At 37.7% G+C, this 24,523-nt stretch overlaps 1 protein-coding gene across 4 annotated transcripts in view; it reads right to left on the bottom strand.

Annotated features, from left to right (window-relative positions):
- The window catches only part of NEK10 (NIMA-related kinase 10), a 259,204-nt gene that overhangs the window by 16,286 nt on the left and 218,395 nt on the right, over positions 1-24,523 (bottom strand). For 3 of the 4 annotated variants that reach the window (XM_011956225.1, XM_011956226.1, XM_011956228.1), the window contains 3 exons: positions 16,637-16,666; positions 14,682-14,782; positions 5,171-5,281 (listed from right to left, as the gene is read on the bottom strand). In XM_011956225.1, the coding sequence (XP_011811615.1) occupies positions 5,171-5,281; positions 14,682-14,782; positions 16,637-16,666 (242 nt within the window). The remainder of the gene's footprint in view (positions 1-5,170; positions 5,282-14,681; positions 14,783-16,636; positions 16,667-24,523) is intronic. The other variant, XM_011956229.1, reaches the window with a different exon arrangement.

Here is a 24,523-nt window from a genome sequence, read left to right as displayed (position 1 = left end):
CCTGGGAGAAAAAAAAAAACAAAACTTTAATCCAACCTCTAGAGAACCAACTGGCCCCATATTGTGTCTTAGTGCAAATTAGAAAAAGTCACTCCCTTCTTCCAGAGGACGCAACCCCAGTCAGTCTCTTCACCCAGGTGCTCTTGAACAGAACATAACCTGTCCAATTCTAACTGGCAGCTTTGATGGGAGAGCTGTTTTCAAAATGCTAATGCTCAATTATTGATCTAAGAGAAGCCTGGAATACACTAAAACAAACAAACATAAACCCATAAATATTTTTATTATAAAAAATTTCGAACATTTACAAAAGTAAAGATAACAATTCAATGAATTCCACGTAACCATTACCCAGTTAAAATATGTTCAATCTTGCTTCATTTAAATCTCCCCTACTTCCCTTCCTACCTTGTCTCACTCTCAAGAATTGGAAAGCAAATCCTGTACAACATATCATACTATCCATAATATTTCAGCATGGCTCTTTAAAAAAGATGGATTTCTTTTTTAAAAAATAAAACCACAATATAATTATCTCACCTAAGAGGTTATGATTCCTGAATACTGTCATGCACGGCTTAACAACAGAAATCTGTTCTGAGAAACACATCATTAGGCAATTTCGTCATTGTGCAAACATCATAGAATGTATTTACACAAAACTAGATAGTACGGCCTACTACACACCTAGGCTGTATGCTAGCCATAGGAGCAATAGGAGCCTATTGTTCCTATGCTACAAAACTGTGCAGCATTTGACTGTATTAAATACTGTAGGCAACTGTAACACTATGGTAAGTATTTATGTATCTAAACATATTTGAACATAGAAAAGGTACAGTAAAATTATGTTATTATAATCTTGTAGAACCATTGTCATATATCCAATCTGTCACTGACCAAAACATCATTATGTAGTGCATGACTCTCTAACAAATATATAATCAATGTTTTAATTTTCCCAACTTTCTTGTAAATATATATTTCAAATATTTTTAGGGTTTCTATGTTTAAGTCAGGAAGAAATAATTCCATATATTGCAAGTGGTTATTTTCCCTAAAATGCTTTGATCTTTACAGGCAATCCCTCTCCTCTTCTCCACACTTTTTCTCCCTTTTCTTTCCTTCTTCTGTCCTCCTCCCCTCTTCCTGAAATTTATTTATTGAAGAAAACAGGTCACTTTTCCTATGGATTTCCTAGCTGGATTGTGCTGATTATCCCCATGATGTCATTAAACACGTTCTCTTGTGCCCTGTATTTGCTGCAAGTAGGTAGCGAGATCCAGAGCAGAGACTGACAAACTTTCTCAGTAAAGGATCAGACAGTAAGTATTTTTGGCGCTCCAGGCCATATGGTCTCTGTAACCACTATTCAACTTTGTCTGTAAACAAAAGCAGCCATAGACAGTATTAAGTGAACCTCTGTGGTTGTGTTCCAACAACACTTTATTTACAAACACAGGCATCAGAAATGATTGGCCTGAGGGCTGTAATTTGCTGACTTCTAATCTACGGGCTTAATCAGATGTAGATTCAAGCTTTTAGCAAGAATATTTCATAGACAGTGCTGCACAGCCTCATCAGGCGGCATATAATGCCTGATTGCCCTTCCCGTGATGTTGACCCCCATTGGTGATCATATCTAGGTGCTATCATTTCAATAGGGACTGCAAAACGGGAATATTCTTTATCCCTTTGGCACTTATTAGCTTAAGTACTTCTATAATGAGAAACTTTCCCTCTCAATGATTTTGTTAACATGGGATATAATTCATAAAGGAAAGGCAGAATAAAAGCTTTCTTCTTTCCTATGTAAACAATTTTCAATATATTAAGTTGGTTACTTAGCATCTTCCAAAGGTAACCAATGAGGGATTCTTTTTTTCTCTTTTGGTATTATGAACTCTTGGGTTTAAACCTTATTTAATGCTTTCAATCCACTGTGGTTATTATTCTTATTGATGTTCCAATTATCCCATAGATAGCCAGTGGGAGCCTCTTCAATTTGACTCCTGAGAACTACCCTGAGTAGTCCTTGATACCATCCTTCCTATGCTATCTGTATGTCCATATATTCCAGTGTAATCTTGTGCAGTTCCTGCTCTAGACCAAAATCAGCTATATCCCCAAGGAGTCATGGGTGGAGGAGCTCATTGCTACTTGATTAGTTTCTAGACTATTTCAATGAAAATATTAGGAAATGTGTATATTTCTTAATAGATGAGATTTATCATGAACCCATATTCATTCATACTGATACTTCCAATTCCAATTTAAATGAATCTCTTCTATCTTGTTTCTGTTTCACCTTTCCTCCATGCTGAAAATCCTAGTTCCCAAAGATACCTATACAATTAGTTGGTTGCTTTACTCCCCTCACAATTCTAGCCAAGATTGAGCAGACTGGATTGAAGACCAGCTTAGGGGAGGTATAAATAACGAGCTTAATTTCTTAGAAAAGGGCTTTTGCACTTTCTGAATCTTCTGTATCCTTCTGGGTCTTAGGCTATTAATATGTAGGCACAATCATCCCATAATGGCTCCTTCAAACTAGGGACACAGGGCCCATGGATTTTAGAAGTTTCAGCGAGAAAGGTGGAAATCAAGTGCATTTATGGCCTGTCACCACCTACTGCTCCTATGGCCCTGGTATGGGGTGACTGTGTCAGTCAAAGGCTAATTGGCCACTCCTCTATGGTTATACAGAGAATGAAAAATGCATTTATGAACAAAAGTTGTTGCTATCAAAAGATTATATCAGAAAGGGGATAAAAATGGAGATCACAAACTCTTCTCATTTAAGTTTAGATGAGGGCAGGAAAGCTACATATATGAATATATTTTATCAGTATACCAATAAAGAATAGAACAACTATATAATATATTATACAGAATATATATTAAATGTATTATATATCCTATCTCCAATTATTAAACATTAAGTGCCTACCACATGCCAGGCACTGTGCAAAGCCCTGGGGAATCAAAGATAAATAAGACACACTCAACTAACTTTGGGGGAAACAGAAATGTAAGGTAGATAAAAAGCTATTTAAAACACAATAATACAGGTGAAAAAGTGGATTTCACTCATAAAGGTAAGATTAATTCTGGACAGGGAAAATTAAGGAAGGTTTTTTTGTCAGAGCTATTTTTTTCAGTTCGGTGGTAAAGAATAGGAAGTGTTTTAACATCCCAAACTGGAGATTTCTTTAGCACACAGGAGGCCTGCCTCTCTGACTAGGAGGATACACCCCCATGAAGTTATCATCCAACTTCGTGGGGAGATGGCGCAAGCCTGAAGCTGCCTGTAGAGGAATGGAACCACACCTCTGTTGATCATGAGCTGAGCCTGGGAGCAGAATGTTCTCCTTCCCCAATTTTAAAGCCCTAAAACAATATATAGAGCCTTTCCCTACCTAAAGGTCCATACTAGATGTCCCATAGACCACCATGAGCTTGTAATATCAGAGAAGAGAACCATGGCAGTCTTTATAGGAGAGTATAACCTGCCTCTTAAACAAGTTAATAATAAGGATGAGTCTATTCCTGAGGGTCCTCTCACCCATGCTTCCCAAATATCGACTACCACCCCATCAATTCCTGTTTTAATTTTCCCAGACGAGGTGTATCAGAAGGTAAATGCCCTAATGAGAGATGCTGCCACAATATACAGGAAGGAAGACAAGGAGTGGGTGGGGGAATTTAACAAGCAAACAAAATCTTCTCTATGAGGAGAGGAAAGAAAGTGAGGAAGAGATGCAAAACCAAAAACATAAGTAATAAAAGAGAAAACAAAAGAGAAGCACTGATGGAAAATCACTCAGTGGGAGTTGAAGCCACCTTTATGTCTCAGACAGTTTGTAGCAGATGCTTTCATCTCATAAAACTAGGATTTCTGTTAAAATAAGTCTATGCACAAACCAGATTATTCTGACCTTAATAAGAATAAAAAATAAGAATAAGGGTTATATGACCTTAACAAGAATAAAAAACCAAGCAACATGTTATCTTTTCATGGGAGAGTTAAGCTTTTGTCTTCTAAAAATGTATTTATTATGATACAATATATAAATATCATAAGATAAATATCTGAAGCCTCTTCTACTGCTTTGATCTCCGTTAGCTTTGTTTCTTGGCCCTATTTGCCAACACAACCCAGGAAAGAAACCTTGCTCTCTAATCTCTGATGGAGTAGGGTTTATGTTTTGTTTACCTGCAGCTGTGTCTTTTTCCCCCATCTGTTTTTGGTGTATGTGCAGATACCAGTGATGTGAGACAACAAAGCTAAAGCATGCTGTTTGCATTTCTTATCAAAGAGCCTATCATATTTTCTAAATAATGAGTCAGTTCATGCTTAAGCTTTGATGCATTAAGGGAAAGTGAAACCTTAAAGGAAAAGTTCACTGGCAGCATGACTATGCTAACCATTTAAAAATATGATAAAACTTTTTTTAAAAACATGAATTTGGAGTGGTACTAATTGTCTTCACGTAGGTGGGCCTGAATTGCTTGTACCTTGGGCCTTTCAGGGGAGCTTATGGTCACCTCCAGGGGCTGCACTGAAAGGGCTACCAACCAGGACAAAGGGATTTTCCAGTATCAAGTTTTGTTAACCAGAGGTAAACTATTTTCTTTCTGCCCAGTTGATTTAGTCTTTTTTTTTGTTTAGTTTCTATACGTATGGATAGAAATGTCTGCCGGTATCTAAGGTCTAGAAGGCTGTAGAATACCTAAGATGGAAAGAACCTTAGAAATAGTTCAGTCAGCTTTCCTAGATAATAAAAATCAATGGACCCAGATGGATAAATGACTTTTTCAGAGTGACAAATCTCAATGTTGGAGCTTATTGAAGATTATTCTAATCAAATATCAGAATGTAATCCTCTAGAAGAGGCTAAAATATACACATTTCAAATTAAATATTACTTTTTCTTAGGAACACATATAAAAATACTAAAAAAGTATTTTAATTTATTATCTAAAAATAGGGGCCACAGAAATAGAGAAAATCAGAAGCAAAGACATATCCTCAATTTAGTATCCAAAGCAGCAATAAGAAACTTTAATAGAGGATAGAGCTTAAAAAATGAAGCAAAGGAGGTATCAAATGTACCTCTTATGATGTGTTATTTTCAGCAAAAGAATTCCTATATATAGAATACCATACCTTTTTAATTTCAGATTTCAAATTACAAGGGTTACTATGCTGGCTGAAGAGGGATTTCTTGAATCTCTCTATAACCCTTCTTTTCAAATTGTGGTGCAAAGCTGGAGGAAGCTGCATAAAATAAGAAAACAATCATTATAAACAAATTGTTAACACTACACAGCTGACTGAAAAAGCATTCACTGAGGGCCCATGTAACAATACTCACTCAATAGGACTACATAAGAATTTAAATTTTACTGCAAATACCATGACTAGTTGCTATAATTTCTTACCCTGCAATTCAGAAGGAATATATTATTTTGCTCTTTTCAAATGGCTGCTTCCATTTATCTTGTTTCTTCATTGATTGATATTATTGCTCATATAACAAATTATTTGTTAATTGCACACGTATATTGAATTTTGTGAAGAAGAGCCTTGACACAGAATGATGCACTTTTATCAGATGTTTAGGTGCTTATAATATGGCCAGAACCATGCCAAACACTGTAGCCGTGGTACTACAGGATCTGACACTTTGGACCAAGAAACACATATCTGCATTAGTAGTATATACAGTCAGATGCCTGTCTGGGAGTGCTCCTGAAAATTCAGCTGCAGAGAGGTCAGATTTAGGTACCAATCATTCCAGAAGAAAGAGAGGATAGATTAGTATATATTAAGACCAGACCAGGATGAGTTAGTTACATTTAGTAAGTGAGTAGTAGAAAGTCATGGTAGGACCCTAGAAAACATGGTAACAAAAAAAATGGGGATTAAAAAAATGATTTGTCATGCTTTGTAGGTTGGATCTCTACAAGAAAATCAAAAGTCCTGGAAAGCACAGAAAGATGAAGTGACATTTAGAAGAAGGATAATAGAAAAGAAATTGGGTCAGAATTAAAAGGCTCTCAGAGTGGAAATAATATTTGGTTTTATTTAAATTATGGAGAGAACTTGAAGGGAGAGAAAGAGGAACCAGTCAGAATAAAGATGGCTAAGTGGAAAGGAAAATGTGATAGTAAGAGATCTCCATGTTAAACAAGAATATAATTCAAAGCTCAGATCAAAAGAAAGAAGAATGTATCAGAAATAATTATTACCTTTTCTAGGCTCCCTTACAGTTTAGTTGGTACCATGTGACTACTTTTGGCCAATAAAAATGATGTGTGTCACTCTGAGGATAAGGCAATTCAAAGTCAGTGCGTTTTCTCCACCTCTGTCCTCCCTACGGCAAGGAGCATGGCATTACCATCCTATTCTGACCACGCAGCCACAAGAAGAACAGGGCCACCTGAGCAGCCCAACTGGAACTGAGTAAGAAATAAACCTCTATTGTGTCAAGTCAAGGAATTTCAGGGTGTAACTGTTCTTGCAGCATAACTTACCTTATCCTATTTACTCAAGTTTTGTGAGACAGGAGGGCATATAAAAGATAACGGCAGAGCAAAGAATAGGGCCTACAGGGAGGGGCTCACAATGCTGATTGCATGACCAAATAAAAACTTTTCATCATCCCGAACACAGTAGAATGTAGGGCCCTTTATGAAGTACTGTAATTATATAAAACAGGAAAATAATTCAGTTGAAAATGTTTTAAAAATGTATCTTTGGCCGGGTGCAGTGGCTCATGCCTGTAATCCCAGCACTTTGGGAGGCTGAGGCAGGCGGATCACCTGACATAAGGAGTTCGAGACTAGCCTGACCAACATGGAGAAACCCCATCTCTACTAAAAATACAGAATTAGCCAGGTATGGTGGTGCACGCCTGTAATCCCAGCTACTCGGGAGGCTGAGGCAGGAAAGTTGCTTGAACCTGGGAGGTAGGGGTTGTGATGAGCCAAGATCGTGCCATTGCACTGCAGCCTGGGCAATGAGAGAGAAACTCCAACTCAAAAAATAAAAAGCGTATCTTTGATCCTAGTGTTTGAGTCTAAATAAGTTTAATTAGTGAGGAAATAAGACTCTTCGGGAGATACTTCAGTGTACTTTGAAACGTTTTGTAGGTTGGCAGCACTGACCTTTTTTCATGTCAATATTATAGCTTCCTTTTGCCTTAATCCAGATGGGATTCCTCCGTCTACTCCCAGCAAATAGTCATAATTGTTATTGTCCTTTCACATGAAATGAAAGGAGGAAATTTTAAAAATGTGGAAGAGAGAGAAAGAAGAGAGAGGAAGGAGGGTGCAGGGAGAGAGAGATTTCTCAGCATTAAGGAGCAAATCGAAGAAAGATGAGAGGAAAATGAGTATAAATGACATATGTGTGTGAGAGAGAATAGCAAAAGAGAAATGAATTTAACTTAGAATAGAAACAGACATGAAGGTGAGAAGCATGTGCATGTATTTTCCTAGTAGGAAGATGGGATGGAGTGATGAGGGGACCAGAAAGTACCTGGACAGAGCACAGGTTTAATTCCCTTTTGTAATGCACCAAAAGTTGCCACTTCCCCAAACCAAACACCAGAGAGCAGTGTTGGCCTAGAGCCCTCTAGTTGCTGCCCAGCTGACTGCAAGGGGCTGTCAAACAGAAAGGCAGGGAGCCTTCTCTGCTATGACTAACTTTTGAAAGTCTGAAACACCAGTGGGATGATAGATTCCTTCAAAGGGGACTTAACCCACTACTGGAAGCTATGAGTATCAGATGATTAATTCAGGTACTCTGAGAGTTTTTGCAATTTATTTAACTTGAGAAGCCTCTAGTTAACTTACGATTGTTTTTATTGTTTTTACTGCTCCTGATGGCCTGAATTAAGCCTCAAAAACTAATTTGAGTAAGTTAACATTCAGTCAGCTTAAGCTGCGTATATATTAGAAAGCTATTGATCTTACTGGAATAATTATCACAATGGACAGCACCCCATCTTTAAAGTTTTCATGCAAGAATTTAAAATTTTACACAAAATAATGACTCATGCATAGCTTAATTGCAGGTGATATAAACATAATAATATATAAGGACTACAATGCTAAGAATAGAATATTAATATCTATGATCCATTTGAGCCAGACACTATGACTACTCATTTATGTGCAGTCTCACTTTTTTCTCCATGACAAACTTAAAAAGCAAGTACTATTTTATAAGTGAGGAAGTCAGAGCTTAAAGACATTATGTAACATGCGAGAATACTTTCTGAGCAGTGCCTTATAGCACAGCCATTATTCTAGAACAGATGCCACAACTAGCATTACTGTAGGACAGCACTTTATAGTTTAGAAACATTTTCAACCAGGCACGGTGGTTCATGCCTGTGTTCCCAGCACTTTGGGAGGCAAAGGTGGGAGGAATGCTTGAGCCCAGGAGAGTTCAAGACCAGCCTTAAGCAACATGGCAAGATCCATCTCCGATAAAGAAACAAACAAACAAATACTTTTACATACTTTATTTCATTTGAGGCAAATAGTCTCATAAACTCCCCCATCTTACAAATGAAGAAACTGATTCTTAAAAGGATAATTACTTCCTCAAAGTCACACACCAAAAAGCTTGGTTTTTGTTTGCTTGTTTTTACTGTACTACACAAAGTAACAAAATAATGAAAACCGATCTGCATGTTTTATACTAGGTTTTCTCAAACTTGTATAATGCTAATATTGGAATAGAATATATAGATTTCTATATGTGGAAGAATATATGGATTCTTTTAAAGAAATTTCTATATTTTCTAGTATCTCCAAGAATACATCAGAAGACTATCCATTGCTCACAGGACTCCATTTGATACTTAAGTTAGTACCTAATTCTATTTTTTAAAAAGTTATTTTGACATTACTGCTTAAGAAGATATTTTCCTAAATGCTAAAACAGAATGTTCAAAGGCTATCATCAAACTAAACACACAAAACATAACACTTCTCTTAGAATTTACAAAACCTGAAAATGGGAGTCAATTTAAGAAATATAACTTTACCCTAAATATCTCATTCAGTTAAATCTTAGTCACCCTTGCCATTAGTACAGGAGATCCAGATGAGCAGGTGTGGGTGGTTCTAGTCTTATCCATCACTACAGCTGAAAAAACACAGAACGTTTCACCAATGACAGTCAGTAGCATAATTTTCATTGGAGGACAACACATTGCTATTCCGAACCACATTTTTTTCCATTGGCAATAACTGTGGTTGTGAAGATGGGCAATCCAAAAGCGCTTCAGATAAATGGCTTGCCTGTTCTCTAGGAGACCAATGTTTGATTTTTTTTTTTTTTTTTGAGACAGAGTCTCACTTTGTCGCCCAGGCTGGAGTGCAGTGGCACCATCTCGGCTCACTGCAAGCTCCACTTTCCAGGTTCACGCCATTCTCCTGCCTCAGCCTCCTGAGTAGCTGGGACTACAGGCGCCCACCGCCACACTCGGCTAATTTTTTGTATTTTTAGTAGAGACGGGATTTCACTGTGTTAGCCAGGATGGTCTCGATCTCCTGACCTCGTGATCCACCCGCCTCAGCCTCCCAAAGTGCTGGGATTACAGGCGTGAGCCACTGCGCCCAGTCCCAATGTTTATTTTTTAAAAGATGCTATATATCCTGATTTTCAAAGCATCTATTTAACAAAACAATCTAAATGTTAAGTATAAAGTTAAATCCAGTGCTTCTTTGGGCTGTGCAGGTATGTCCTAAGCAATAACACATAAAGACTCACACTAAAAGGTGACATACGTACTTTAGTCACCTTATATGCCCAAAGGTAGATTTGGGGTTCCAGCAACAGAAATAAACCACTAATTTCATTTTTAGCTTGCTGGTCTTAAGATTACCATTTCAGTTTTGATAAAAACAGAGGTCAAGTCAGTAAGAAAGCAAGGTAAGGATTTTAACATCCTGCCTTATAAAATAGTTGCTTTTAGATGATTTTCACTGATCTGTCTCCATCAGTGGAGACAGGAAAGGCCACCAACAACCAAAAGTAAGAAGTTTTCCTAGTAAGTTCATCTGCTGGTTGTCAGGAGATATGCGGCCCCTCAGTTCAGGGCAGATACCAAGTGTAAGTCTGGGAGAGTTTGACTAGTAAATAAATATGTGAAAAAAATTGTCTTTTTGTTTGTTTTTCCAATTCATTCTTACTTTCAGTCTTCCTTTGCAATTAGCAGAGTTAGAAAATTCATCTTGGTCTTTAACCTATAGCAAATACACTAGTATAATATTTATGGGTTTTTTTTTTTTTTATTTGAAAGTCATTGACTTTGCTTAGCACTGTAAGTTAAAGTTCCTCAAAGAGGAATCATTTCCGACTATGTGCAATGTCACAAACTTCAGAGTATTCTGGAAACACATTTTAAAAATCACAATAGTTATATTTGAACTTGTAGCAAGGAATGCCATTCTGCCAAAAAATATGAAATCATTTGTTACACTGGCAGTTCAAGAGCATAATAATAAGATATTTATAATAGTTTTACTCTTGCTTTAAACTACTTTGAAATCCAATAAGAAAATGGCAAATATAAAAAAGTTTTTATTACATAAAAATTAGCAAGACAGGCATATGAAATTTATATTTAAATTTCAAGGGATATTTCTCTCAATTTAATAGTTAATAGTTAACTAAAAAGCTATTTAAAGTTATTTCCATAACACTAAAGAATGCTTTTTCCATATTTCTATATCAGTATTTAAATGGATGTGCATTAATATAATCACTTTACTCAATATAGATATGGCAGATTATATTTTGATGTATTAATCAAGCTTCCCCCAATATTTCCCTGTACACCTTTACCCTCTTTTATGTAATTAGTTAGACAATTCTGTCATTGCCTAAGAGAAAGCTTGACAGCAGAAAATAGAAAAGTAATCAGTTTTAGACTCCTGCATCTCAAAAAGGCAGCCATCGGGAAAGAAAAAAGAGCACCAGAGTTTGGATAAAACTTGACAGATAAGACACAGGCTACTCAGCCCCAGGCTTAAAGACTACCCAGGCTAAAGGGAAAGCAATGAGAACTCAGAGGTACGGAGACACCAAAGAAGGCATTTCCTTGTCTAGTCCCCTAGGTTAAGTGTGCCAGTAAGCAGCCTGTCAGCTTATCCAGCCTGTGATACCGGAACATTTCTCCCTTGCCATCTGGCAGGATGCTAAGCTATATCAGAAGAGAGCCCTGGTGGGACGCTGGAGGAGGATGGATCTTGTTTCCTGGCTCCAGTGATGCTCCTGTGTTGCCTTGCTGCGGCAGCTCATAGTAAACAGCACAGGTAGGACCCCGAGAGGTTGGTGCTAACCCCCAGTCAGATCCAGTGGTATCAACTCTGCGGGTAGCTCCCCAGAGAATTCCATGGAGCAATATCTAACTCGGGGTGGCCTCCCCTGGTCCCATGGAGGGTGCTACCCAGCACAACACCCACAAGTGCTGATTCCCAGCAAGTTCCAGGGCATAGTACCTCACTGTGGAGGGCTTGCCCAGGTCTCCCAGAGGGACACTTCGCTTCAGGTTTCTCCAGCATAGCACCTGACTAATTTTTCTGATCTTTGCAGTAAGGTCAGGACTTCGACCCAGCGTGGGAGTGTCTACTTCTATATTCGTTCCTTTCTTGGGTGCTCTGCCTCAGCCCTAGAAGTTATGACTTCTTTATGTGCTCTTCCTACATTCTTTAGATTTCTCTTCCCCTCCCTAGTAGATAATACTCATCATAGTTAATAATTCTTTATATTAAACCTTCCCTGTTGAAATTATGGTATGGTTTCTGACTAGACTCTCACTGATACAGATACAGGTTTTAGGAATGTCTCAGAAGAGCCCATACAGATAGCATTTGGGAAATGGTTTGATTGTGCCCTTGGAACTGAGTCCAGTGCTGAGTTTTGTTTGTTCCTTTGCTTGTTGCCAATAGGACATGGGATGCTAGTAATCCATGGCATGCAGTTGCATCACAATTAATCAGGTTATCATCCTGATGAAGTGCCAACTGAAGCAGGTGCCTTGGAAGCCCAAATAGCTGCTGTTCTTGACTGGCACACAGTAATGAAGGACACAGGACTACGGCACAGAATGGATTCTTCTGAATGCACTGGAGCACTTACAGAAAGAAAATGACAAGCTTGGGTCCTTTACAGCTCAGTTCAAGTCATGGTCTGAGACATGGAAAGATCCCATGACAGCCCTAAAAGAATCCATTGCTTTGTTCTGCTACAGTGCTGATATGGCTGATAATCGAAACTTAATTGAGCAGCTTACTAAATTACAAGGCCGGATGAAGTCACACATGCATCAAATTTCTCATGTGAAAGTTAGAAAAAAAAGAATTCTAAAACTTGGAATAGGAACATATTGTTGAGACCACCCAAGTAAAACTAACAATCCTGAAACCAAGGTCACTCTGAGCCTTCATAGCAATTAAAAATAGCTTGCCATTCTGGGTCTGAAAAGATGAGCCTTTCTTTGCTTGAAAACCCTATGATAACCTAATGTAGGACAAATGTCTTTAAAAGGGATGTTCATTTCCTCATGAGACCCAACACAATGAGGATCAAATCCATAACTAGGGTCCTATTTCAATATGATCCAGGGGAATTAGTATAAACTGTGACTCAGTAGGAAATAGGAAAAGAATTACAAGATTTTGCTATTACATTTCAGCAGCAACACAGAGAACATGTGCAGGAGTGGATTCTAAGAAGGATAGGCTGGGAAGGGTAAAACCTATAGCACTACATCAGGCTGAATTCATTGAAATGGGTGCATGTACTAGAGATTCCAGATTTCACATGTTAGTTCATGCAGCTGGAGGTAGTTTAACTGGTTGTTTGACTAAAACTTGTACTTAACCATGGTCTGTGTTTGATGAGGGTAAAATATCAGAGCATCTCTGGCATGTGGACGGGGGAATTCAAAGGCTCAGAGAGATGGGCTCACTGGGGTACATTTACCATGTGTGACTTGCACACCCACTCCCCAACCATATTCAGCAAGAACATCCAGAAGCCACTCCTTTTACTAAGGCATTGAGAAATACATTGGAGAGGAGAGCACTAGCATCCTTGATAAGCCCTGTGGTTGCTCTCCTTTGGAGGCCAGGTATGACACCAAACGATACATGATTTCAATGTATCCAGTTGGCAGGGGCCAACTGACAGCACTTGACCACCAATAGCAAACTGAGAGCATCTTTTATAAAGGGAAGCAGGGAGGTACTATTATTTAGAATGCTTAACCAACAGAGATCTTTGGTGGTGGTTAGTTGACTAGGGTGTTCCTGGAAAAGAAACAGATGGTCTGCCTATTAAAGTATTCCTTGATCAGTTTAACAGAAAAGAATATCTAGGTGTGGTAGACAGAAACCTGCCCTAAGTTGCCATTGCTACAGTGGAGAGTTACAGCCTCTCACACAGTTTCCAGATGCAAGTCAATTCAAAGACTCAAAGCCCCTTGATTAAGTGGAAAGCTGGGACCCCTTGAGGAAGGGCCCTGAAACATTAATACAAGTGCACACTATAAATCTTCCTCCAAAGGAGAATTGCAGCCATTTACTAGAGTGACTGTTTACTGGGGAAAAGGAAATACACAGGCTTTCAGCGAATACTAGACACTGGTTGCAAATTGACATCAAGATTCCTAGAGTCTTACAATATTACTGTGGTACACCATTTTTAATGATTTTTTTGCTTTGGGATGTTTTGGGTAGGGATGGGGGTTAGTTAAATGGATTATGAGCCCAATGGGCCAAGTTGGTCCATTTTACTTGTGGTATTTCTCTTCAGTATCTGGATATTTAGTTGGAATCACCACAACTGGCAGCTGACCGCATGCCCCATCGGTTCTCTGAATCTAGAGCAAGACGATGTTTATGTTTTGCTCGTGGATGTATCTCAAGTCCCTAGAATAGCATCTGGCACATAGTAGGCACCTAATAATTATATGTCAAGTGAGTGAATGAATGAATAAACCACAAAAGATATACAATTTGAGACTTCAAAATAATGTTGGCTTTCATGTCCAAAGGTCTTCTGCACTTCTTTGTCTAAAAAAAAATTTTTTTATTAACCATATGTAACAGAGTCTTCAAGTTGCTTATTTCTAGACATATTTCTGTCAATAATTAATAGTCATTTTTAGCACTATTTTCTCAGTGCTAGAAGTCACTGAGATTTACAAATAGAAAGTTTTAACAACTCTGGATTTTGTGTGGTTTTGACTTTCACTCTCTGAAAGGTCCTACTTTCAACCTAGCATCCTCAGAATTAATGGGTGGGCACTATTTTCCTCTTTCTTTCCTATAGTAAAGCTGCTTATGAGCAAAGAATCCTAACTCTGTCTCCACTTTCACCCCTACAGAAGGGCCATTTGTGTTGAAGTTTGGTTTTGGTTGGGCACTAACAGTAAGAGAGGATGTTAGGAATCACAGGAAAAATCCTATATATTTGCTCTTTTACCCTACTACCTTCCCAGCTCTGCTGCTAAAGTGTCCCCCCACATGTATGTAGTTGGGGAGGATAAGAACAAGTACTCAACTTAAAGTCCTATAAAATAGTTCTTCAGCAATATTAGCACCAAACTTGCATTTGAGATGAAAAAGAAATAAAAAGCTAGAACACTGACCTGTGTAATATAGATTATTTTGTGCAGCTGAATTAATATCTGCTGAATAGGATCGCTGATCTGACGTACTTTCCTCTGGGACACAGCAATTCCTGCTGATGCTGTGGGTGATAAATTTTGTAGTTAGTCAAGTTCTCTTTCAAACGTTATTATTAATGAAAAAATGAAGTAAAATTCTAACAATAATTTTAAAGTAAAGACTTCACCTTATCAGTGAGACAATATGCAGAGACCCTGTAGTACTTCAATATTTTATGACATGGAATAAACAATACTTTCCTTTTACTTCTCAGACTTCTAAGTAACACAATGATATTACCTGTAATAACATCTGAAAGACTGCTTATCGCTCGGACATTTTGCTGGCATTACAGCAGGCTGCCATCAGGAGTCGGCAGTGCCTTAGATACAGTGGCTACTGAAAAGCTATGCTTCAGACATGTATAGTTAAGAGGCTATCATGCTTTTAAATTTTAAATTCATTATGCCCTCCATGACATATTTTAAGACTAATTTTATCAAAACTATGAAACGTATACACTGAATAGACATTCTTACAGAGCAAAAAAAGAAAATTCTTTTAGCTAGAATTAAATAACTTTCAAACATTTGATTACTACAAATTGTAATTTTCACCTAGATTTCTCTCCAGGTCTAAGTGGGGCACATCTATAATTTATCCTGAATTCTCATCATACAGCCACACCACCTTCACAGTTTTCAGACTAATTTGGTGTCAAATTGTATGTTAGCTGCTTTCCCAGGGTCCTCTGTCATAGCCACAAACAGTCTGTTTTTAACCTGAGGACTATAAAACTATTTAAAGGAATGGCTTTTGTCTCCAGATTACCTACAAGGCCACCTCTGCCTCTTTTCACTCACAGAACCACACTGGATAAAACAAAAAGAGACTTCAGATAGATATGTGATGTGCATTATCTTCCTTCCTTTCTCTTCCTTCTCTTTCTCTTTCCCTTCCTCCCCTTAACCGAGAGTGTGCTTTCTGCAATAAAACTTTTCTTGCCAATTTCCTTTAAAAAAAAAAAAAAAGTTGAAAGTTCCAAAGACCCTCTTTTCTTCCCTTCACACATTGAGCCACTATGAAGTTAAACATGAAGAGTCATTGCTTTAACAACAGCTAAGCATTTTTTAAAATGCTTCTTTTATAAGCACTTTCTGAGAAAGCTTGCATATTTTACCATAAATATTTTGTTTTCAAGACATTTAAAGAGACCATTCAATGTAGTCATTTAAAAGAGTCAACTTGTTTTATTATAAGCATATGAAAATGTATAAAGACATAAAATGCAAAAAAGAATAAAATATAAACATTCAAAGAAACACTGCTTTCTTTACAGATATCTTTACTGAGTTAGTTTATAATTTAGCACAAGAAATAATCTAGTTCTAGCTCATCTCCAATTAATACCTTGTTTAAATGTTTGAAATTTAAAGAGTCTATATCCCATGGACACAATGTTTACTCCTTTTAATATCAATTATTTGATTATTAATATGAGGTTTAATAAATACCCTTGAGATAAAAATATAAAGAGGCAAATACAAAGAGTTAATGTAGCTCTAAAATAGAAAACAGAGAGCTGGATTGTCTGCTCCGTCTTGTGGAGATGGTCAAGTGTACACATGCCATATTTTCTACAGTAGTGCTTCTTGGAGACATAATTCTTAAAATATAACTGTTTGTCTAGACCCAAACCAAATACTAGACACTGTGTAACATGACCAAGTTGATGTTGCTACAGAAAAATTAACTTTGCATTTTCTGAAAATGGAGAGCTTGGTTTTTTTAAAATCATTTTTATACAAACTACTTTATGTTTTTGATTTCTAGATGTAACATTCATAGGTAAAGAGCTAAAATCTCACAGCATGGCAGAGAGTTCTTAGGTCTGTGATGACATTTTGAATGTGATATCACATAGGTTTGACTCTACCTTGCCACAAGAATGTGTCCATCTGTGGCCCTAAATACAAAAACAAAGAGTTAGCTAGAATGTCTGCCTTCTGAATTAATCAACTATCCAATTTTTTTAACTTAAAAATTATTTTTCTTGAGACCTTTTGATCACTACCCTTACAATCCCAAAACATCCTTGACTTTCGGAAATAATTTTGATTACTTAGTTATTAAAAAATAAAGTTAAAAATATTTAATTACACATGCCCCTATAAAAACAAGCAAGCAAACAAAAATGTTAGTATTACAAATGAGAAATGAGATTCAAGGCTCCTAGGAGCCACCATCCATCACAGCCACCTCCCCAGAAATAACTTGTGATATCAGAGTGGTGTATTGACTTCCACTCACTTTTCTATCCATTTACGTACATAAATGTATACTTCAAAACAGTGCTTTTCAAACCATACTTGAGTCCTGAAGCCAATGTTAATGAGTCATGATCAGCATTTTGAAAAATGGTATCAAATGAATTGGAACTAGATTTTAAAACTTCAGAGTACATTGGAAGGGTCCACTCAGTCAAGATATAAAATGTGTTTTCTATTGACAGTCATTTCCAAGCGTTTGAAAGCTACTATTATGGAAAATCTGTAGTAGTCTGTCCGTTCTCCCTTCCTCCTTTCCTCTTTCTCCCTTGCACTCTTCCTCTCTTCTTTCCTCCCTCCTTCCTTCCTTTCCTTTGTAAACAAACGGTGACACATCACATCACACAAACTGTTGTACAATTTGTTTTTTCACTTTTTTCACAGTCTGTCATGGAGATTGTTTATTATCAACATATGCTGTTCTAGCCCATTCTCTGTGACCACTGAAGACCACTATGTGTCCTGGATACACTGCCGTTTACATAGCCACTTCTGTCTTAGCGGACACTTAGTTTGCTTTCACTTTCTCATGATAATAAGTGATGCCGCAGTGAATATATACATGCTGCATGCCTCATTGTGCCTAAGTACAAGAGTTCTTTTAGGGTAGACACAGTGAAGTGAAATAGCTGGACCCAAGGATACATTGTAACAAATACATTTTTAAGTGGCTGAGTCAGTTTATACTCTGATCAGAAAAGAATCCATTTTTCTACACCTCAGTCAACATTATATATTATCAAACTTTTCCACTGTGCCAATCTGATTGTTTTTTGTATTTAACTAAATGCTATGGTTGCTGTACTTCTTTGGTAAATTTCTTGCTGGTATCCGTAGTTCTTTGTTCTTACTAATTTGTAAATGCTCTTTAGATATTCTGAATACTCATCCTTTTATTGAATTTTTAAAAAAATTGAGACGGGTCTCACTCTGTCACTCAGGCTGGAGTGCAGTGGCATGATCACAGTTCACTGCAGCCTCTGCCTCCTGGGCTCAAGCAGTCCTCCTGCCTCAGCCTTCCGAGTAGCTAGGACTACAGGCATGCACCACCATATTCGGCTTTTATATTCTTTGTAGAGACAGGGTTTTACCACATTGGACAGGCTCGTCTCAAACTCCTGGCCTCAAGTGATCCACCCACCTCGGCCTCCCAAAGCGTATTTTTATTCTTCATTTAAAGGTTATTAACTGCCAAGCATTTGGCAAGTATTAGCCGTATCATTTTATCTAGCTTTAAAAACATTCTCTCTCAGTAAATCTTTTAGATTAGCCCACTGAAAATACTACACTTCCTAATTGTTCACCAAAAAAAAAAAAAGCAGCATATATTTATATTACCAATTTTGTACTGAGAATATTTGTATTAAAATCATTTTTTATTAAAAAGACATCTATGAGGCTGATCACAGTTCACATGCAATGTCAGTCATATATAATATGCCCACAATCCATGATTAATATCTATGTGGTATTTCCTACAGCAAAAATATATACACAATATTTGGTCTCCTTAAAATTTAAATGAAATCAAAGTTTAAAATATTGAGATACTTTGTATTCTTTTATAGTTTTTATTAAAATAGTAAATTTGACTAGTGTTTTAAAACTTATAAGGAAACTACAAAATTTCTTATAAGAGGCAATTTACTTAAAAGCGTCAAAAAGTCATTACATAATTATATTTGCTGGCTTACCCTGTGGCAAGCATGACACTAAAGAGCTATTTGTTTCCCCTTTGCTGAGTTAGGTCAGAGGACTTGCAAGAAGAGCAGTCCTTCTTTTTTAGCAGGGACTTGGGTGAGACACTGGGAGGTGTTTTACGTATTTAGTCTCCTTTAATCCACAGAGGAGACTAAATGAGTAAAACACCTCCCAGGGCCTGTAAACTGTCTGCTCCTTTATTGGTGTAGATTCTATCCCCATTTTACAGATGAGGAGACTGAGTGCGATGGTCTAAACGCTTCTGAACCACCAAAATTCACAGGTTGAAATCCTAATCCCCAAGGCAATGGCATTTGGAGGAAGTGAGCTTGGGAGGTGATTAGGTCATAAGGGCGGAGGCCTCATGAATGGAATCAGCATCGTTATAAAAGAGGCCAGAGGGAGGTGGTCACCCCATTCTACCACGCAAGGACACAGCTAGAATGCGCCTCTGGTTACTGCAAATACAAAACAATATCTCCTTCCCATCCTGAAATATTATTTCTCTTCTTAAAAGGATTGCTACTTTTAACATGATGTTCTACCTATCTCTCTTAACATTTAATTAACTATTTTTGGAAAGCACGTTGATATAATAAGCTGGAAGCATTAGGTCTTTACAGTGATTGCTGTGCACTACATTCTCCTTTAGTATCTCATTGTATAATAAAATAGCCAAGTTAGTTGCCCATCTCTGGTGCTTTGACACGTGATTTATACTATATGTCCATTCTATTGAAACTATAATTCACAACATACACTTTGAAGCTGTTAATAACTACAAATGAAACCCAGAAAAGTGGGTTATACTGTGTTCTCCCAGTTGACCAAAACATGGTATCAATATATTATTTTTCTGAATTCTCTCAGCTAAGAATCAGGAACTTTTGGACAACTGGAGGAAAAAAAGGTTAAGGAAGGAAATCCGTGAAGAAGCAAAAAAATATTGTTTTCATGAATGGGGGGCCAAAACATACATGAGCTTCACTATATTGGACCAACAGTCTTGTCAAACTACAATACAAATTTACTCTCACCTCTTAACTATCATAACAATGAAATAAAGTAACATAATTGTAGTTCAAATTTATAAATGTTCAGCAATCAATCCCTGTGTCCCTGGTTAGATGAAGAATCTTGAACTCATAAGGATTACATGGAAGGTTTACCCAGACAACCATGGATGTGGGATAAAGAGCAGATTCAAATGTTACATTTGAGAAGACCAGGAAGAATTAGAAGGCCTTCAATAGCACAGGAAATGCATTGGGTGTGGGGGAAGTTGTGAGTGTGGGTTCTTAGAAGAAGGAATAATTTCAGCAAAGGGCGAAGTCAGCTAAGTGACAGCTGCAACTGAAGAACAGCAAAGTGTTCAGTTTAGCTGGTGTGCAGTACAATAAAAAAAAAAAAGTACAGTATGTATACAGCTGAAGAGGTAGCCAGGGACCATACACGATGGTGAGGAGAAATAAGGCTGATTTTCTTTCAGGAGAGGTCATCTCACTGGAAGACGCTCAAACGGTTGAAGTCAGAGGCCTGGCTTGCATTGTCTCTCTGCTAGGTACTAGCAATATGGTTTTCAGAAAGTCACAACGTCTTTGAGCCTTAGTTTCTTCATCTGAAATGGGAGCATGGTAAAAATGGGACTAGAACCAAGGGGGCTGAGGTCATACACGTTGTGGGGTAAATCAATCTACAGTGCCCAGTAGCTGTTTCCACGTGGGGAGCAGGAGCCAAGGATTGCTGAAACTTGGAACTGAGACACTGAGAATATGATGTGCCATCAGAAGAGAGAGGGAAGTGACAGAGGAGATGGTGCATGGATGATGGGTACTTCCCAACACAGACCAGCAGACCATTCTATAATCAGACAAAAATTGTTCGGAAGGAGCTTGGCAGTCTAGGTCTAGATGCCCCTGCTACCCCAGCCTCCGGTGGAGTTTCTCATGGAATAGCAGGAAGCTGAGTCAAAGCATCAGCTCCTTTCACCTCTGGGTGATCAGGCAACAAACTTTCTTTCATTTGAAACTTCACGAACAAGCTGTTTAAAGGCCAGACGCAAGGCTGCTTTGAAGTCCTTAACTCTTGAATTCTGGCTGAGCGTCTTTCAGGTAATGTGTCTTATATTCCTATAATGGGTAATGTCACAGTATATTTAACTAACAATCTACACCAATAAAGGGGCAGACAGTTTACAGGCCTGCAGTGTTAGAGGGTAACCTGCTGAAATTAATACACTGGTATGATTTTACACCCAGTCAAGAACTTGATCACAAAAATGATATCATTTTATTACCCTATAGAAGTTCTACCAGTCTTACGCTTAATTTAGCAATCTTATTTCAGCTTTTTTTCTTGCCTAACTACATAAATCTCTGTTCTTCAAATGCTCTTGAATCAGCTTTTTTGTCTTCCACCTGGTTCTATCATTAATGGGTTGAAAAAACTCGAACACTTGCTAAAGAATAACTTTAAGAATTGTGCTTTTGCACCCCAATATAAAAAATAATAAGTAGCTATATAAACAGAAAAATTTTTAATTGACACACTATATGAAACATCCCAAATAAATTACTGAATCCATACTGAGCACAGTCAATTAAGAATGAACAAGGTTCCAGCTATAGTGGAGGGTAGGCAGGTAGCCCAGAGAGAAGAAAGAGGCCTTTTGCTTTCAGGAGAGGGTAGTGCTGTAGTAACCATTATAGAATGGTTTGGACACAGCCTTAGTTGTATCATCATTTTTCTTGAAGAAAGGGAATTAACAGAAGCTTAATGACTGGTTCAATGATTAATACTCCCTTATGGTTTAAATGTACTCTGAGATCCTTAGAAAAAAATACTCCCCAGACAGGAGCCAACACATGGATAGAATCTTAGCTACTGGTGCTTACATTTCCACACAGGAATAATTTGGTTAGATGTCCATATGTATGTCCAAAATAGTATGGCTCATGTGTAAAAGACTCCACATTAACCTAAAGTCTTTGATATCCACGTTTCATCTTATAATTGGCTCTTCTGTCACCATCCTCAATCCTCAAATTGGTCAATGCAACAAACTAATTCAAAGCATATTTGTAAATACTTTTAACATTTTTTAAATCCACTATAAATTACTAATAATGGCAATTTGGCATTTGAGGGTGATGTTTCTCTCTGTTAATTCAATTATTTTGTACACCATGCTACAATCATCACCCAAGTCATGCTGACCTACCTCCCTTTACTCCTACCAGAGAGTGGGATACCTTTCAACCCTTACTTACTTTAGCCTTTCCTCCCAGGCAGAAACCCAAACGGCACAAGTGTGAACTGCCATTTAACAGCTGATATGCAATTTGGATTTAGGCTTGAATTGGAACCACCAGTAACTTTTGTAAGATGAGTATCCCTTTGAAAACACATTACCCTACAATGACCATGAAAAAAAATCTACATCTCCAAGAAGCATCCTCCTGGGACCTTATACAGAGTCGTTTGGCACCTCCCTTGGTATGAAGAATGAGGAAGCAAATAATCATTAGTAAAGGAAATTTCTTATCTCAATCTGAAATCTAAAAAATATATATGTATATATTTTAATATAATAAGTTTAAATAAAAATAAAATATTTTAAAAGTCTAATATAAAAGAAAATCAGTGATTCCCTCACTGCTTCAGATTACTTATGCAGTTGCTGTCAATACAATAGCAAAGACAAACAAGAGTTTATACAGTGATGGCCTAAATCAGTTACTCAATAAATAGTTTCCAAGGGCCTGATCTCAGAGGAAATACTCAAGATATTTATAGGCATACCTCATTTCATTGCACCTTATTTTATTGCATTTCAAAGATGTTGCTTTTTTTTAAGAAATTGAAGTTTTGTGTCAATTCTGCATTGAGCAGGGCTACTGGCCCCATTTTTCCAGTAGTGTGCATTTACTTCATGCCTCTGTGTCACATTTTGGTAATTCTTGCAATATTTCAAACATTTTCATTATTAGATCTGTTTTGATGATCTGTGATGACTGATCATGGATGTTACCATTGTAATTGTTTTGGGGCACCACAAACTGCACTCATATAAGATAGCAAACTGAATGGATGGACATTGTGTGTACTCTGACTGTTTCAGCAACCAGCCTTCCCCCTCTCTCTCCCTTCTTTGTAGGCCTTCCTATTCCCTGAGACACAATAATACTGAGTTTAAGCTAGTTAATAATCCTACAATGGCCTCTAATTGTTCAAGTGGAAAAAAGAGTCACATGTCTCTTACTTTCAATCAAAAGGCAGAAATGATAAAATTCAGTGAGGAAGGCATGTCAAAAGCCAAGATACCAGAAAGCTAGGCCTCTTGCATCAAATAGTTAGCCAAGCTGTGAATGCAGAGAAAAAGTTTTTGTAGAAAATTAGAAGTGCTACTATAGTGAACACATGAATAATAACAATGACAGCCTTTTGCTTATATGGAGAAAGATTTAGAAGCTAAAAGATCAAACCCGCCACAATGTTCCCTTAAGCCAAAATTGAATCCAGAGGAAGGCCCCAACTCTCTTCAACTCTATGAAGTCTGAGAGAGGTGAGAGAGCTGCAGAAGGAAAGTTGGAAGTAGCAGATGTTGGTTCATGCAGTTTAAGGAGAGAAGTCATTTCCATAACATAAAAATACAAGGTGAAGCAGCAAATACTGATATAGAAGCTGCAGCAGGATAAGATCTTATTATGATCCAGCTAAGATAACTGATGAAGATGGCTACACTAAACAATAGATTTTCAAGGTAGACAAAACAGCCTTTTATTGCAAGAAGGTGCCACCTAGGATTTTCATAGCTAGAGAGGAGAAGTCAAAGCCTGGCTTCAAAGTATGGGCTTACTCTCTTGTTAGGAGCTAATGCAACAGGTAATCTTAGGTTGAAGCCAATGCTCATTGACCATTCCAAAAATACTAGGCTAGGGCCCTTAAGAATTTTACTAAATCTATTCTGCCTATGCTCTATAAATAAAACAACAAAGCCTGGATGACAGCAGTCTATCTATTGAATATTTTAAGCCAATTCTTGAGATCTACTGCTCTGAAATAAAGATTCCCATCAAAATATTGATATTCATTGACAAAATACTTGGTCATCTAACAGCTGTGATGAGGAGGTACAGGATATTAATGTTGTTTTCCTTTTCTTTTTTAAGATGGAGTCTTGCTCTGTCACCCAGACTGGAGTGCAGTGGCGTGATCTGGGCTCACTGCAAGCTCCACCTCCCAGGTTCACGCCATTCTCCTGCCTCAGCCTCCCGAGTAGCTGGGACTACAGGCACCCATCACCACGCCAAGCTAATTTTTTGTATTTTTAGTAAGGATGGGGTTTCACCGTGTTAGCCAGAATGGTCTCAATCTCCTGACCTCATGATCTGCCAACCTTGGCCTCCCAAAGTGCTGAGATTACAGGCGTGACCCACCACACCTGGCTATTAATGTTGTTTTCATGCATGCTAACACAACATCCATTCTTCAGCCCAATGATCAAAGAGTCATTTTGACTTTTAAGTCCTATTATTTCATAAATTCATTTCATAAGGCTATAGCTGCCATAGACAGTGATTCCTCTGATGAATCTACGCAAAGTCTATCAAAAGCCTCCCAGAAAGGATTCACTATTCTAGATGCCATGAAAAACATTTATGCATTTTAGCTCCAGATCAACTCCAAGAACAAACTAGGAATCCTGAGAGGACTCACAGACCCTCTGAAGGAAGCAGACTGCTCCTGTAGGATGTGGGAGACACCCCAAATGCTCAGCAGCAGCAAGATCTGCC

The sequence above is a fragment of the Colobus angolensis genome, unplaced genomic scaffold (assembly GCF_000951035.1).
Source record: "Colobus angolensis palliatus isolate OR3802 unplaced genomic scaffold, Cang.pa_1.0 Scaffold411, whole genome shotgun sequence".
Lineage (NCBI taxonomy): Eukaryota > Metazoa > Chordata > Mammalia > Primates > Cercopithecidae > Colobus > Colobus angolensis.
This window is presented reverse-complemented; position numbering and strand designations above follow the sequence as displayed.